Raw genomic sequence first — 18457 nt, 5'->3', positions numbered from 1 at the left:
TGTATATATATATATATATATATATATATATATATATACTGTATGTATATATATATTAACATTATTTAATTTCAATATAAATATTTAAATAGTAGAAATTAGTACGAACGTGCATGGAACGTGTAACCTTCTAAATGATCTAAATGATTTTGAAAGTGTAACTTTTCTAAATGATTGAGTTATTTTTGTGAATTTCTGCAGGTGTAGATTTTGTGCAGAACTAGACGTGACTTATGTTGCACTAAATGTACTACTACAGCAATGAGAGGTATGTTTGGAGTCTGGTGTCTGATTTGAGCACCCCTGCCCCCTCAAGTTCCTCCACTTGGCAGGAGACCTTTCACATGCCGCCTCACCATCTAAACACATAAAACTGCCCAGAGTTCCCTGCATAGCGCATTCAGACAGCATCTAACAAACACCCCGAATACCATTAGAAGTGACAGATTAATTACCCTGATTATAACTGCGATAAAACACACTTTTTCTGTTGTGACATGGCTGTCATTGTAAGGAAGTTTCATATAAGATGGAGCATTAAAGCTGCTGAAGCTACAGAACAGCTGCAGATGGATTTGCCAGAGAGGCAGCTGGTGGGTTTCACTGGTGCTAACGCAACATCTTATACTGAAGCACATCACACATTACCACAATCTGTGTGTGGGTGCACAAAAGTAATGTGTACTGATTCTGTAAGTATGGGGGGGCGAGAAAATGAAAGAGGGAGGGGAAGGGGGGAGAAAGACTGAGTGTGAGGTTATCTGATTTTCACATTTACTATTGGCAAACACCTCTGTGCTACTTCCACCACAGCGAATATCACTAAGACTAAGTGAAAAAAAGGCAGAGAAGGAGACAACTTTGTACAAAAACAAGCTACACATTCAACGCAATCATCAAGGGATTCTTCTCAATGAATAAAAAGCTGTAATCTGCCAAAATAAAATAAAGAGAGATGTCCAAGAGTCTCTTCGCATCTCAGAAAGATCAAGTGACAAATGAGAAATTCAACAAAGAGCAAAAAAAAAAACAGCACTGAATGAACAAAAGAACAACAACATGAACTTACAGTAGCCACATCGTGTCCCTCCCTCAAAGACAAATCCATTAGGAACGGCACCATATCGTCTTAAGTCTGACAGTTTCCATTGGCCGATGACAGTTGGAGGGAGGTCTCTGGCGATGACAAGCAAGTTGTTGCACAAATGCAGCGAGGCAGGGCCACTTTCTACTTTGGTGCCAGGCTGGATGTTGACGTTGAACCTGTGGACTGAAAGAGAGACAAGTTTAAGAGGAGCTTATTATCTTTCAAATTAGAGCATGTCGACTGCAATCAAAGCAAAGCAGTTGTTCTCGAGACATTCTGGAAAGGCCTAATTTCATCCCGTCAGCTATAAGGACACAGTACTTTGCATTTAAAAATCCAAATACTTATCATTGTACATAAAAGTTTTTTTTTTTTTTTAAGTCTGTATAATACTACAGTTTTAGTAAATTTCTTAATTCATATTTTAAATAAATGTTGTAGATGAATTTAATAATATGACTCGTAATCCGATATTCTTCTCATCACATTTTCTTTGTACCAAGAGGTAACAGCAGCATATCAAATTTAAAAATCCAAATACCTTATCATGGTACATAAAATTTTTTTTTTTTTTTAAGTCTGTATAATACTACAGTTTTAGTAAATTTCTTAATTCATATTTTAAATAAATGTTGTAGATGAATTTAATAATATGACTCGTAATCCGATATTCTTCTCATCATATTTTCTTTGTACCAAGAGGTAACAGCAGCATATCAAATTGGAAACTATCAAAAATACATTTAAACTACAGCGTGAGTAATGAACAGGGTTTTCTAGTTTTTTATGAACACTAGTGAAAATGTTGTTAAAATAAGTTTGATTCAGATTTAATCTGCCAATGAATCATTAAAATTAAATTATTTCAAATAACTGACTCGAGAGGTCAAGTCATAATCAAATCGAACTACATTATGAATTGCAAGCAGGTTTTACTTTTTGTAAAAGTAAAACTTTTTTTTTTTTAAGCGACGTGACATGTGGCCAAGTATGGTTACCCATACAAGGAATTAGTGCTCTGCATTTATCCCATCCTAAGTGCACACACACACACACACCGTGAACACACACCTGGAGCAGTTGGGGTTTGGGTGCCTTGCTCAAGGGTCTCACATCAGTCGTGGTATTGAGGGTGGAAGAGAGCGCTGGTCATTCACTCCCTCCAGGGCTACCAAAATGTATCACTGCCCTGCCCGACGGGCTATCTTGAATAGTGATATAAAACCCCTTCCTTGATTCGCGTTGTTCACTCGCTTGTAGGGGTGAAACGGATCATAGTTTATCCTTTACACGTGTTTCTAAGTCTTACCAATTTAAACATTCAAGCTTTTAAACCATTCATGCGCATGAAGAATTCAGTTCGGTGCTCGCACGCATACGCTCAAAGCGCGCACATACAGAGCGGCGTTTCAGGCAGAGCACGAACACAGAATTATCTGTGACTCAAAATGTGATATGATAATGTAATATAATCCGAACCATGAGATTTGTGATCTGTTGCACCCCTACTCTCTTGACTTAGAAAAAATACAATATCTTTTATTCGGGCTAGTTAAATTCATTTTTGGGCTACCAAAATCTGAAGAATGCCTGCCCGAAGGGCTACCAGGGATTTTGACATTTTGCGAGCCCTGTATAGAATTTATCAACTTAGCAAACGCTCTCACATTTCTATTGATGGTCAACCAAAGCTAGGCACTGATGCATCAGTCATGAGCAACTTGCTACAGAACAGTATGTTAAGGTAGTTTAGAAGGAAACTAATAAGAGCAACAGAGCAGAATGAAACATCAGCACCATCTATCATCGTTCTGATTGCCTTAAAGCAAAACAAATAAACAAACAAACATGGGACCTGAAAATCAAGGAGGCATCAGAGCGAACACAACACATGCATTCAGAATTGTCAGCATAACAGCTGCCAAACAAGAGCTGAAAACAGTTTTTTTTTTTTTTAAAGCAAAGGAGAGAAACAGCAGTCATAAACAAGACTATTTCATTGTCATTCAACGTTTTAGATGCGTAAATGGAAATGAAAACTTTCATTTGAAATTACCTCAAGTCATCTGAACCGAGTTCAGAAAACTATATTTTATGTTTTTTAGTATGTGTTACTCTGTCAAGCGCATGTTCAAGAAAAACCCAAGCGATCTTATAGAGTATCACACATCACAGGGTCCCAATTATAACTTCGCTGCTTTCTCAAAGGGCACGACTTGAGAGTGTATGTGTACATGTGAGAGCAAAAGAGACAGCCGTCTGGGTGTAGGTGTAAGTCTCTATGTGTTTTTCAAGGGTGTCTGGGATTAACAGAGCCAACAGTGATCTTGACTCATATAGTGCCCTAGGCAAGATCAAACGTTAGCCCCCATGGTCCACCACCTACCCACAATTATTTATGTACTGATTAGATATATTTGCTAGAAATTACAATAAAACAAATGAAAAACTGAAGAAAATATTTGAAAATATTTTTATATTATTAAAGGGATAGTTCACCCAAAAATGAAAATTTGATGTTTATCTGCTTACCCCCAGGGCATCCAAGATGTAGGTGACTTTGTTTCTTCAGTAGAACACAAACGAAGATTTTTAACTCAAACCGTTGCAGTCTGTCAGTCGTATAATGGAAGTGAATTGGAATCACGGGTTTGAGAGTCAAAAAAACATACACAAACAAAACCAAAATAAACCCTGTGGCTCGTGACGATACACTGATGTGTAAAGACACGAAATGATCGGTCTGTGCAAGAAACTGAACAGTATTTATATAGTTTTTTACCTCTGATTCACCGCAATGTCCAAACTGTCCTGAGCGTGTTCGCGTCTTCTTCTTCAGCCGGTGCGTGACGCGTCTTCTTCTTCTTCTTCTTGCTTTATGGCAGATCGCAGACTTATAAGTGCATTACCGCCACCTATCTCTCAAATGGACCATTGACACGCCTAATTGAGATTGTAGATAGAGTGTCAATGGTCCATTTGAGAGATAGGTGGTGGTAATGCACTTATAAGTCTGCGATCGCCGTAAAGCAAGAAGAAGAAGAAGACGCCTCATGCACCAGCTGAAGAAGAAGACGCGAACGTGCTCAGGACAGTTCGGACATTGCGGTGAATCAGAGGTAAAAAACGATATAAATACTGTTCAGTTTCTTGCACAGACAGATCGTTTCGTGTCTTTACACATCAATGTATCGTTACGAGCCACAGGGTTTAATTTGTGTTTTTTTTGTGTATGTTTTTTTGACTCTCAAAGCCGTGATTCCCATTCACCTCCATTATAAGACTGACAGACCGCAACGGTTTGAGTTAAAAATCTTCGTTTGTGTTCTACTGAAGAAACAAAGTCACCTACATCTAGGATGCCCTGGGGGTAAGCAGATAAACATCAAATTTTCATTTTTGGGTGAACTATCCCTTTAATTTCACCTGTAGGCCTACTGGTGAAAAGAGTGAAAGTAGGTTGCGAACACAGGGACCTGCTCAAAAAAGTTTCCTGCTAAATGACAATGTGAGAGTGAGGGAGCATTCATTCAAAAAAGTGCTGTAGAAATACAATATGTAAGAAGTAAGAATTATGTAAAAATAAGTAAGAATTAAAGACTTAACTTAAGACTTACCTTGACTTAAGACTTAAGAATTAAAAATTAACGTTCATATTAATGCACTAAAATTGTCTGATATATGTCTTTGTGTGCGTGTGTGTATGTGTGCGCATGTTTTGGTGTTATTTTTGTCCTTTGGGGCTTGGCAACCCTCAGTCACTGTGAACGTTGTCATTGGATGGCTATGATATGATTTTTCAAAAAAAAAAAAAAAATTTAATTTTGTGATCCACAAAAAAATAATAGCATGCAGGTTTGGAACGATATAAGGATGAGTACATAATGACAGAATTTTAACTAATGGTCATTTTCATCTGATCAGTGTTCACACACACACGCTCTTCTCTCACCCTCTCCAAGGCTGTAGCGGATACGAGCATCCCAGGCCAGAAGAGACACTTTGTTGTCGAAGCCCAGCATGACAGACTGGCTCAGGCAGAGCAGACTGAGCACGTAATTCACTCCATCAAACCCCTGAAGAGCCTCCAGTCCACAGATATCCCTCAGCGTGGCCTGATTCCTCTCCCGCTGTCCTTTACTCTTCTCTCCACGCTCCTTATACACCAGCAAGGTCAGGCAGTCTGAGACAGAGTCAAGATTACAGATTCATCAGAAATGCATCTCAGAGTAACAAAAACTACCAAAAAAAGATTTTTGGATGTTTACTTTGACAGTATCATCTTTGGAGTTCCATATAAATATCACTGTACACAAAATCATTCAGTGCCATGATGTAAGTACCATCTAATACCATGAATGTACCATGGTACCATTCATGTCAAATAAAATCATTCAGATGCTATTTCTTTAAGGCAATAAAAAGTGTACTTTTTATTTTCATTTCAATACTGTGTTTGCACTACAATTGCAGCAGTTGATGTCATAATTTGCATAATCATCAGGAATTACAATTGACAAACTAACAGATACATCAGACGCAATTACCGAGCCATGAAATATAAACTGTATCTTTCCATAAACTAGTGTTGCATGTGTGACAGCATCAAGCTATTGTCTCTAAAACACCTCCACTTTTTGGTTGTTTTGAAAATGTGGTGATGTTTTGTTTTTACACTTCTGTACAAGAGAATAAACCTCTACATCACCAGACTTCTAAAACAGTATGCGAGGAGTCAAGCAGCTGTCATAACACACATCAAAAGACACAGTGATCCATGAAAGCAACTGGAGACTAACCTAATAAACAATGACAGCTTCAGGCGACAGGGATCCAAAAATGACCTATCCGCTAGCCAAGTTCACCTAAAGAAGTTATGTAAGTGTATGACTTGCACTGTGAATGCTGATGCATATCATAGAGGAGGCCAAAGATAGATGTCATGCTTTTATCTCCAGACTGTGAATATTTCTCAAGGGAAGTTTATTTTCAAAATGTATAGATGCATACCTTTAAGTTCTATTTACCAAAATACTTTTGAACATTTCTACTATTATTACCCAGGAAAAAGTTTATTGAACAACACGTTGGATCCATTCTAACAACAAAACCTGTCACTACAATACACTAAATTGAAAGCAAGTATAATAAGTAAAACAATTATGAAAAACTAAATAATGAATGAAAGAACAAAAATGGAAAAAGTAAGGTGTTTTTATTGTGCAGCTTATATGGAGTTATTGCGTTCCCTATACAAATGGCATTAATAAATGTTAAAATGCATGGGTCAACATACGCTATGGCAAAAATATGATGGTATTGGTTTGTTGGATTTTAGCTTAAAGGACAGAATTTGCTAAAAGTTTGAAACCAACGAACAAAACTATAGATTTGTCTACACATTTGTTTAACTGGAAAACGTCAGTGATAGCTCTTGTGACAACTAGCCACGGTCTCGGATATAAAGACAAAAGCTTTTTGTACTATACTTTTGAAGTTTACATTGTACCTGTTGGTCCTAAAAACAGCTCGAGCCAGAATGAATTGCGACATTGTGACCCTTGCATCGAGAGTGTCATTCCAATATCGCTCATAACGACCATACCTCACATATCGTCAAGGGGAAAAAACAACCGTGACAGCGCTATGTCAGGTATTTGCTAAGCAGAAAGTACGTTTATGGAACAAAAACAGCAATTTTGTTTAATATTTTATCACCTCAACACTTAAACAGCAGCGTAAAAAAGTTTTCTGCGTATTTACCTGCAACCGGCGAAGGTTTCCGAAGAATCACCCATCTGTTTTTCCACTGTAAACAACCACAGGGAAACAATACAACAAACAAAAATACTGTTCGTATATACAAACAAACAAAAATATAAGTTTTTGAATAACATTGAAAGATACAGTAAAAGTAGTTTGCGTTGCTTTTAACCACCTTTTTCCCCTCTCGAAGTCTGACTTGTCCCTCTACGACAACCGTATCCGTCATCTTGTGTCATGGTTCCCGACAGCTGTGAGCGGTCCGCGGCAGTGAGGGGGTCACTTTCAAAATAACCTCCAGAGCTGTGTGCACTGCTGCAACACGCACAAACGCTCTCACCCACATAACTCATGCATTGGCCCACCCTCTTTACACAGACCTGCACTGCAAGGCAAAAGTTTTTACAGTTGTTCAGTGGGTCAAGGTGGCAAGTTAAATGGGGCCAATTTAATTTACTGGACAAGTGATGCAAGCATTCCTGCAAGGTTCAGACAGTCAAGTATGTGCTTTAAGAGACAAGTAAACAAACATGGCATTATGTGAACTGCTAAAATAATAGCAAATAATTATAATAATATAATAATAATTATTATAATAATATAATACATTACAATACATAATACATATAATACATACTGCTAATAATTATAATAATATAATACATTATAGTATCTATAATGTATGATAAAACTGTTTAACCACATAAATGAAACTAACTGTTAGCTGGACGCAGATGAGACAGATCCATAGAATTTACAAATGGCCGTGCCATACAGTTAACACTTAACACAAGTGAGATGGGAATCTCAATTAAGTGTCTATAGCCTGAAGACACAACACCAGTTTTCCTTACTGGAGGAATCAGTTCAAGTCCCTGATGTCTGATTCCATTCAGGTTCCTGTAGAGAGCATTTTTGTCTACAGCAATATAATATCCCCGCAAATAATGTGACTGTAGAGGCTTTCCTTATGCCTGTGTCATTTAAAATGCATTTACGTGAAATAACCTGATAGCAAAACACAATATTCATGAAATTACATTTATATTATGTATGTCCATAAGAGAAGTTTTCTTTCTAAAGTGATCACAAAGTGCATGTATCATGCAAATGGAAATTACCGAAACAGGCAGCTAAAAGCTGGCGCATTTTAGGGCCTTAATCAAATAAGCAAATTTGTGACAACGACTATATTAGTGCATATTTGTACAAAACGTCCAATGTTCCTGCTTCCACTGAAGCACAAGATACTCTTTGGAGCATTTTCGTTATGCTGGATAATGTGGATCAAGAGGTTTTTCACATTCACATTAATCACAGTTGTGTTAAACTAGAAAAATGCGAAATAGAGGCATTTCCAGGGGTCTGTGAGTTTCAGACCTCACTAAATTTAAGTATTTTTGGATTTATGAAAGGTGAATGTGGATGGAGGAGAAGACTCTAAAAGCTATGCTCCTTTGTGCCTTTGTATTGAAAAATCAGCTGTTTTGACAGCTTGTTGTATTTAGTTCCACCAATGGAGAGATCAACAAATGGAGAAATGTCTGCACCTAGACAAGCAGTAACCTTTCATATGGAGAGATGAGGGAGCTTAGTGAGCACAACTGCCTGACAGGAATGGCTATGCTGGTGTGAAGTTTAGATGAAGGATTGAAGGTAGTGGGCGTCAGGCCATTGGCAGTATTGTAAAAGTCAGAAAAGGCGTCGTATTGGCAGGCAACAGAGGCATAACAGGAGAGAATTTCAGGTTAAAGACAAGTCAAGCTGAAGCATTTTGAATGCACTCCAGAGGACAAATAGCAGATGCTGGTAGAGGGAGTGAAGGTTGTAAAATGACTACAGCCAGTGTAAGGAGCTGAGAAGACTAGTGGTTGAGAAAGTGTTTTATTGTTCTTTGTGAAGCATGAAGCAGTAGGCCAGTTGAATGTTGGCATGCAAAGCGTTTTACACCCCTATAGAATAAAATTGTGCAACACTCCTAAATGCATTTTGTGTATGGGTAACACTTTACAATAAGGTTCCGTTCATTCATATTAGTTAATGCATTAGGCATCATTAAGTAATAATGAACAAGATTTTACAGCATTTATTAATCTAGGTAAATGTTGGATTTACTTATGCAACCATTTTTCTGCAGTTTACAAGTGATTTTCGTTATGAGTGAGTTATTGAATCATTCATTCAACTGGTTCGTTCAAACACACCGATTCATTGAACAAAAGAAAAGTATCTGTTTTTATGGAGTCATTGGATCATTCACACAACTAATTTGTTCAAATGCAACACACTGATTCATTCAGGAAATTAAATGTCCAAAATTGAATACTCTCTGAGTGGGTAATTCTTTTGAATGAATAACTTCACAACTGTTAAAAATGCTCTACATAGTATGAATGTGTGTAGTATGAATGAAATCCAAACACTACATTCACCATCTTGTCTTTTATTTACGCACAACTTCTCTCCCATGGCCTCATGGGTTGTAAAGTGTCCGAAAGTAGTAGATCATCCTGGTACTTTTCACCTACTGTTTTCTGAATACTATCTATGAATACTTGTTGAATACACTACTTAATCACATAGTGTTTTCAGTTTCTATATGGTAGTAAAGTATAGGCTGTCTTGAATGAGTCATTGAATTATTCACTCAACTGATTTGTTCAAGCACACAGGACATTTGGGAATGTCACTATACCATCTATTGCTCTGAGAGAAGCAGCAACAGTTCAATAAGCAAAAACATAATTGGTTAACACAATAAGTTACTCAATTACCAAGCAGATCTCATGGGAAAGTGTAACTATTTAACAAGGTGGTGATTTCATATGAATATGTACAATGTGATTCATACGGAAATAATTTTTTAGAAGAAAGCGTAAGCTGGTCCACCCTTAAACCTAACCATCAGTGAGGTGCAAGCAGATTGAACAAAAATGTATACATTAGTTTGTAGTAATTAAGACAAATTTGCCAAAATGAAAATTGTTACAAATTGCTATTAAAATATGTTGCAATTACCTTGTTGTTTACTGAACTGTTGTATAAAAGCAATGTCACAAAGAGAGAAATGAATACTTAGAAGTTATTCTAATTCCTAAAAAAAAGCCCTAGAAGGAAGGGGTGGGAGTTAATGACAGAAGTGCAATGTTTAGCATCCCTGGGGCAACTTGGGTTTCATCAGGTTTTGCTCAAGGACACAGTGGACACAAACAAAGGAAAACCAATGCCAATCAGACGTTGCCACCCAGCAGCCAAGATCTTCCTTTATGAATGAAATTTAAATTCCTCAATGCACACTGATACTAATGTGATCAACGCACATTAAGAGATTCAAATCGCTGACCTGGGACGGAAAAGTCATTCATATTTATTCAAGACAGTTGCTGTGTCAGAGTGCAGGAATCATCAACACACACGCTTGTGGTGTAGCAAATGAAAACACTGCATGTCCTTAGAATACCTGCGGCATTTTGTATTGATCTTTTTCTTCCATCGGTCTTTCCCTTTCAGTATCTCCTTCCTCTTTGCAATTATCCCTGAAATCCGTCTTGGCAGAAAGCAGTGCCTTCACATCCTCAGGTCAATGAGCTGTTTTCAATGCTGAACGGTACCCATTAAAATTACATGTGTGAACTTTAGAGACGCAAGAAAGCGTTACCTTGTCTAACGAGACAGCAGCATAGAAGACTTCATTGGCAGTAGAACAAGGAGGAAACATCAAGCAAGAGACAAGTATTAGTAGTATGACACCTTATTATGCTTTATTATGAGTGCTGTTACATTGAGCCTGACATTAATGTCCGTAAGTAAAATAGATGAAGTCCTATAGCAATCCACAACGTGCCAGTCCAGCTCAGTCCCAAACAGCTCCTTACAGGTCATATTTCATATAGGTTTATGTGCTGTATAAGCACATTCTAGCAGCCCAGTAACTGACAGCAAAAACAAATGTGAAAATCCACTACAAGCTCCATGTTAGAAGTTATTTAAATGGTTGCAGGTGAAGGCCCTGAATCATCTGTTTTCTGCTGCATTGGAAAAAGCTATCAAGGTAGTAGATTGTTAATTGTTACCAAGCTCAGCCTCTTTATTGTCTGATCAGACAAAAGTGGCATTGTTCTTGCTGTGGTTATTTTTCTTGCTTGAAGTTTTAACTGAAGGTTTAATTGCTGTTTTTGCAGTTGGATCAATACGCTTTTTCACAGGCAGCAGTTCTGCTCGGTCTGAGGTCTGGTAAACTCCTGTTCTCATTCTTCCTTTGCTGGTTTTCAGATCTCCAACCACCCTCTCCAAGTCTCCAAGTTCTCCATTCCGACCACCAAGGTCATCACATCGGATCCCGTCCACATCAAGAGCACCTCGCACACGGAGAGGGGGCCGCTTGCTGCCCCCTCTGACCCTGGGTGGGGGAGGAGGAGGTGGGGCGGAGGGCACCCTCCTGTGGGAATATTTGGAAACACTGGTCCTCTCTCTCTGACGTCTTTCATTTTTCACTAAGGAGGGATAGTCAAAAGGGGAGAGGAGGAAACATTAAGATATTAATTGATAGAGCACAGTTTTTGCAGAAATGTTGATAAATAACAAACATGAAAATAGATTAGAAAAAGCAATGACATGTTCAATATAGACTTGACTTATTTAGCACAAATAATCTGTTGCAGCAGATCTGACATCAATGATGTCAAATGCCGGCTCTTCCATGTCTTGTGACCAGACAGACAGTATTATTGATGTGTCTTTTGCAATGACATTTTATAGCCAAGGCAGACAGTATGTTTTTATTGAATAACATATATGCCTGTTTGGTAGACAAAAATTGGAAAACAGTGCCATGTGGAGTCATATGGGCTAGTTATATGGTGTTTTCTTTGTCGTTTCTACTTGAATGTGACATCAATGTGTTGCATTATTCAAGTCATGACAATATTTAAAGTTTGCTGAGACATTGGCAGAATCATTTACACAGAATGTCACAAGGGCATGTGTGAGAGTGCTGAGGTTTTAGTTTATCATACAAAAATTTTAGATTTCATCTGATTTATACATAACTTGGTAAGATTTTTAAAATGAAACAAGTCTACATGCTCACTAAGGGTGTATTTATTTGATCAAAATACTATAAAACAGTAATATTATAAAGTGCTATTACAATTTAAAACAATTAGTTCTATCTGAATATATTTTAAAATGTAATTTATTCCTGTGATGCAAAGCTGAATTTTCAGCAGTCATTACTCCAGTCTTCAGTGTCACATGATCCTTCAGACATCATTCTAATATGCTAATTTGGTGCTCAAGAATAATGTATTTTTATTAGCAGTGCTCAAAACAGTTGTGCATCTTAATATGTTTATGTTTATGGAAACCATGAAACATTTTTTATGATTCTTTGAGGAGTAGAAAGTTAAAACGAACAGCTTTTATAAGAAACAGAAATGTGTAACATTCTAAACGTCTTTACTTTCACTTTTGATCACATTAATATATTCTTGCACATTAAAAGTATCCATTTCTTACTGAATGGTAGTGTACATGTAATACTTACAGAGAATTCTGTTCATAAGACTTGAAGATTGTTTATGAAAGTGAGCACTTTGGTCTCTTCCACACACCATTTCACATAATAGACATGCTAGTGTAATCCATCTCTATACTCAAGCAGATCCAACACTGGACTTGATTAATAAGAGCAGCAGTCATGTTTTAGACATTCCTGCCTTACAAAATTAAGACTGAACAATGTCTTCTACTGACAAATCAAGCTACTGAGCTACACAGTTTGTAATAAAACTTGAATTTCTGTCAATTTTAATATAATGATTTTTCATTTAAATTGTTTACATGTCAAACATCTATTTCGTCCATCTAAATTAATTTTACATATATGCTCATGCACAAAATCAGGCTTATTTTGGATCTATGCTTTTTGGAGGTCAATGCAGCTGATAGCCTTTATGAGACTTAAAAGCAACCCTTAATTGTTCCCCATGCTCTGTTGATTGTCGTAATCACAATTTATGGGGTACTTATCTTGTATGTTTCACCAATTAAAACTGGTTCAAGACTGATATGTTGGCTTCTGCTCTTCTGCACACATTAACCAGTCAAAAACTGTCTAAAGGATAGATACAAAACTCATTTATAGCTCATCAAGTTGCTTAGCGACATGCAGTCGAATTGGACTATAAGACGTTGCGGCACATGATGAGATGAGTGGCTATTACTTGTTAGCTTGATTTTAAGCTGCTAATGTCCTCTAAAAAGACTCCTCCTGACCAAATGCAAACTCATTTCCATGCTAATAATCATTCTCTCAAGTGTGTTCACAGGTTTTTTATTAGTCAGTCTCTGATACAGGTAAATTGGAAAGGCTGTTGTTGCGAATACACACTGCTAAGTGTTATCGATGTGTGCTAGAGGAAAATGTTAGAGAAAAAGTGAGGCTGATGAAGACAGAACTGAGTTTGGCTGTGCACATCATGGTGTATTGAATTTGAGCTGCTTTGTGTTGTTGAGTCATTAGTTACAGATACACTGCCCCCTTGTGGCACCAGATAAAACTGCTTGCCTGAACAGAAGCGAATTTCATTGAAACCCTGTATCTAGTCTCCCTAGAGGCATGCCATGAGGTATTGATCATGTCTTCAAGAAAGTCTTCATATTATAATTAAACTGATTATCAAACATATGCACCTCTCTTTAGGAATCTAACTATTCCAGGTCTAAACTCTAATGACAAAAAGCTTTTGGCACATTACTGGCATGTTTTTTAAATGCAATAATTCAATAATCACTTATCTGCCATGGACACTAGATGGAGCACCATCTCTTTTCTGAATCTCACTCATTCAGACTCAAGTTGCCCTCCTAACATTGATGTGAGTGCTGAATGTCCGATAATTTGTCTTGGCCGTATTTTTGCCGTTTACAAGCCTCCTAAGACTTTGCTTTCTTGCATATCAAAAATTTTAATGCATTTGACCATCACTACGAGTTTGAAAACAAGCTGCAAGATTTCCGAGGAACAATATATGATGGGGTTTTGCGTCAGCAGTGACTTTTGAGGGAATTCACTTTCTAAATCTTCTTCATGGGAAAAAACATAGTCTTCCTGTTATTGAAGTTCAAGCAGATGTTTAAAACTCGTCGGGTGCAAAAGTCTTACCACAAACACTTGAACATGACCGGTGGATTTATTGGGTCCTTCACATGCTGCAGTCGTGAGTGTTCGGTGGACATGAGCACCCAGATGGGATTTTTGGCCAACAAAAAAATAGCAAATGTATCCTTGCAGTTAAATTTGACCAAGTTCAAATTAAGTAGAATGGTTTAATGTTTAATCTACCTAAAACGTCTTCGAAATGAAACACTAGGCATTTGATCCTGAAATGCAGTCAATCATCCTATTCCAAAGCACTGGCTTTCCCAAGCATTTCTCATTTTAAAAAGGATTTAGTTGAAAGCATTAGTTGGTAAATATATTACTAAAAGTAGCGACGCTAATCATATATTTTTCAGTATTTTAAATTGTAGCTCTTCTGGTAACAAGCTAGAGATCAAATGCTTCATCGCTGTTTTTAATGTCTCAGCTCAGTTGAGGGAATAATCAAACAGGCCCACCTTAATGCTCTCTCTCGTCTTTAGCGCAGGAAAGTCGATTTAAACGCTCCTTTCTCTCTCAAAGCGTTAAAAAGTCTGATTGAATCGCTCGGACGATTCATTTAAACGAACCATTCACAAAAATGATTCACTCATTCAAGTCCGGCCTGTACTATGCTGATTGTGTGTTCAGCTCAGCTGTGTACTAGTGAGATTACTGTGAGACTGTTTTTGAGTGAGCAAAAAATACACCTGATTTAATCTGCTAAAAATGATAAATTATAAGATTGAATAGTTGTATTTTTAATAACTAAACCCATTCCCCTTTGACTGTAGTTTAACTAGTCTAGAAAATAAATTCCTTATGTCCTCATTTTAAAACATTGGGATATTGGAAGCAATATATGTGGCTTCATAAAATGGGAAGACGTGTTCTTGCAATGAATGTCTTACTCATAATTATCTTTAAATGCCTTATGTCCCATACATCAGAAACTCAATTCATTTTTTGAATTAATTTTTTGTCTAAAAATAGCTCCAATGAGTCATCAGGACCATTGTCAGGGCAAAACAGATTTCTTCTGTCACTCAGAACATGTGTATTTCTTCTTTTAACCACCTTAAACTCAATTTATTCAAGTCCAGAGTTGGAAATTTGCCTGACAAACCTGTCTTACTTTTGTACTTCCCAGAGCCTGACAGAACAGAACAAACAGTCCTTGCTGACAGTAATGCAATAATAACAAACAGGGTGTAAAGCGGTGGTCATGTGATAAAATTAGTAAAGATTTTGAAATACATATTTCAATACAGGAGGAGTAATCGTGCAACAATTTGGCTTCATGGTCAAATTACGACAGCATTTTGATTTCTGTATATGGAGGGTTTCCCTTCTTTTGGAGCGTGAAAAAGTACAGAGGGAGACAATGCAGAATTAGGACACTTCCTCCGGTGGAGGATGAGAGAGGGAGCACTGAAGATAAACAGAGGCTGGTTTTGTCTGAACCCAGTACCGGCATCCAAACAACACAAAGCCTGCCTAACCAGCCATTCACTTTAACTAGGCCTCTGTGCATAGCTAATACACTGAGAACAGCCTCCTTCAAACGGCACAAAACAGACGGTGGGGGAAGTGGGGTGAAGGGAATGTGAAAGAGTTATTAAAAAACGCTTCTGAGAGCGGAACATTTCATCATGTGATCAGCTGTGCCGTTCATGCTTCATGTCTACCTTGTATTCTTTATTTAACAACAGGAAAAGGAAATGATAAACTGTCTTATCTGAGAACTATTTGGGCTTCTGTCTTTCCTTGAACTCTGAAGGATGTGGTATAGTTTTTAGTCATATTATACTAAATACTGCTGTTTTAAATGTGTGGGGTTGAGATTTTTAATGCTTTTGAAAGAGGTTTCTTAGGCTTACCAAGATGGCATTTATATAATCAACAGTAGAAACAGTAATATTGTGAAATATATATATATATAGGCCTATATGTGACCCTGGACCACAAAACCAGTCTTAAGTCCCTGGGGTATATTTGTAGCAATAGCCAAAAATACATTGTATGGGTCAAAATTATTGATTTTTCTTTTATGCCAAAAATCATTAGGATATTAAAGGGATAGTTCAACCAAAAATGAAAATTACCCCATGATTTACTCACCTTCAAGCCATCCTAGGTGTATATGACATTCTTCTTTCAGACAAATCCAATCCGAGTTATATTAAAAAACATCCTAGCTCTTCCAAGCTTTATAATGGGAGTGGATGGTAGCCCAAAATTTGAAGCCCAAAAAATTGAACCAATCCATTATAAAAGAAGTTCACACGGCTCCGGGGGGTTAATAAAGTCCTTCTGAAGCGACGTGATGTGTTTGTGTGAGAAAAATATCCATATTTATAACTTTATAAACCTTAATCTCTAGCTTGCGCTAACTGTCGTACGCGTGTTCACGAGAGAGTGGCGTCCAGCAGAGGACATAGCATGTAAGCAAACGCGGGGACGAACGCGGAAGTGACGGACGTGGAAGTGCAGAGGAGAGAGCAAAACAAAACACCGGTCACGAATTAGTAGTACAAAACGAGGATTTGTAAAGAAAAATGTCGGAGTATTTCAATATAAGCCAACACTGGTTTTCCTTTGCTGTAAACAAAAATTGTTTCTCGCGAGACTAGCATATTCTCACCGGAGTGCAAAGTCAGAATTACCTCCTCTCCTAGGTTCACGAAACGGTCGTCCATAAAATGCATTGCTGTTCTGTTGTAAGTAATCTTAATGCATCTACTTTCGGAAGGCCAAATATAGTGCTTTTGCTTTCGCCTAGAAACTCACAGCGTCTCCCTGACATGCTGCTTCATCACTAACTGCGGTTACTGAAACCACGCTTTCTTTCTTTGCGTGCACATTTGGGCCGCGTTATGCTAATATTTCCACATAGTGACGATATGTGGGGGCGTGTTAGAACGAGCCGTTTTAGGGGGGCGTGGCAGAGTCTTAACTTTGATAAAGAATATCTCTTTGGTTTTGAGACTTTAGTCTTTGCAACTTCAGGGATCTTATCTATGCACAATCAGCTTGTAACACTCCAAAGAGAAAAGAAAACTTGAAATCGCATCATATGACCCCTTTAATATAACTCCAATTGGATTTGTCAGAAAGAGAAAAAGTCATATACATCTAGGATGGCTTGAGGGTAAGTAAATCATGGGGTAATTTTCATTTTTGGGTGAACTAACCCTTTAAGTAAAGATCAAGTTCCGTGAAGATATTTTGTAAATTTCCTACTGTAAATATATTAAAACTTAATTTTTGATTAGTAATATGCATTGCTAAGAACTTCATTTGGACAACTTTAAAGGCGATTTTCTAAATATTTTGATTTTTTTTGCACCCTCAGATTCCAGATTTTCAAATAGTTGTATCTCGGCCAAATATTGTCCTATCCTAACAAACCATACATCAAAAAGTCTTATGCATACATTTCAGATGATGCATAAATCTCAGTTTCGAAAAATTTACCCTTATGACTGGTTTTGTGGTCCAGGGTCACATATATATATACTGTTTCTACTGTTGATTATATAAATACCATATATATATGGTATATATACAGGGCTCCAGACTAACATTTGAGAGCAGTGGCACTAGGTTCTACAGATGGTGGTGCCAGGAGCAGATTTGGTAGCGCTGGGGGTAGTGTGCGGGAGTATTAAAATATAGATAATTTAATCATAAAATTATTGTTTTGCATTAATAAGTGCAGTTACTAATAATATTACATGTCCATTTCTTGTTTATTTTTCTTTTGTTTATTATTTATACAGATTTGACAGTAAAGCACTAAAGCTTGAGTTAAGATGCATACAAAATTTACTTTTATTAACAACAGTAATAGGTGCAAAATCTAACTTTTTTATAGAAAAATTATATATTCCACTCTTATTAAATGTACCATTATTCTTCTAGCATATGGAACTGACCAACTTCAGTGATTATGTGTGATTTAGTAGCAAATTGAAGAAAAGTTTGTTTTTTAAGGCACTTTGTGACTTTTTTTACTTCATACACAAAAAAGTGTAAAATTCTGACTGATTTCTTGATGATTTGTTATTTTATAATAGTAATTTTATAATTTCAAAATACAGAGAAAAAGTATAAATGAATGACTAATAAGCCAACAAGTGCTCCTCTGCTGCCGTATACTGGTTATAATTGTGATTTGATGTATTTTTTTAAATTTTGACATAAGTGTATATTTTGGTCATCCCATTAAAAAAATAACATTCAAACCGGATCATTTTAGAGCTTTAAAGTGCTGGAAATAGTTGTGTGAAATGCTTGAAAGTCATTGAAAAGTGCTTGAATTTCTATCTCAAAAGGTTGTACAAACCCTGAAATGAATGATGTAATGCATTCGACTATTTCTACCACAACACCATGGTTACAGTTAGCGTTACCGCTTCTGGTTTCCTGATGTATGTCACCGCTGTTTATAACAGAGAATTCTG

At 37.0% G+C, this 18457-nt stretch overlaps 1 protein-coding gene across 2 annotated transcripts in view; it reads right to left on the bottom strand.

Moving 5' to 3' along the window:
- Window positions 1–7119, bottom strand: part of LOC107749932 (protein Dok-7-like) — a 22544-nt gene extending 15425 nt beyond the window's left edge. For both annotated transcript variants that reach the window (XM_016565183.1, XM_016565190.1), the window contains exons 1-4: window positions 7026–7119; window positions 6851–6896; window positions 5040–5270; window positions 1070–1270 (exon numbers count right to left, since the gene is read on the bottom strand). In XM_016565183.1, coding sequence (XP_016420669.1) covers window positions 1070–1270; window positions 5040–5270; window positions 6851–6896; window positions 7026–7079 — 532 coding nt within the window. In that variant the 5' untranslated portion in view covers window positions 7080–7119. The remainder of the gene's footprint in view (window positions 1–1069; window positions 1271–5039; window positions 5271–6850; window positions 6897–7025) is intronic.
- Window positions 7120–18457: the final 11338 nt, after the last annotated feature.

This window comes from Sinocyclocheilus rhinocerous, unplaced genomic scaffold (assembly GCF_001515625.1).
Source record: "Sinocyclocheilus rhinocerous isolate Xijiao unplaced genomic scaffold, SAMN03320098_v1.1 scaffold1483, whole genome shotgun sequence".
In the NCBI taxonomy this organism is placed as follows: domain Eukaryota; kingdom Metazoa; phylum Chordata; class Actinopteri; order Cypriniformes; family Cyprinidae; genus Sinocyclocheilus; species Sinocyclocheilus rhinocerous.
The sequence above is the reverse complement of the archived record's forward strand: the minus strand, read 5'-3'. Positions and strand labels throughout refer to the sequence as shown.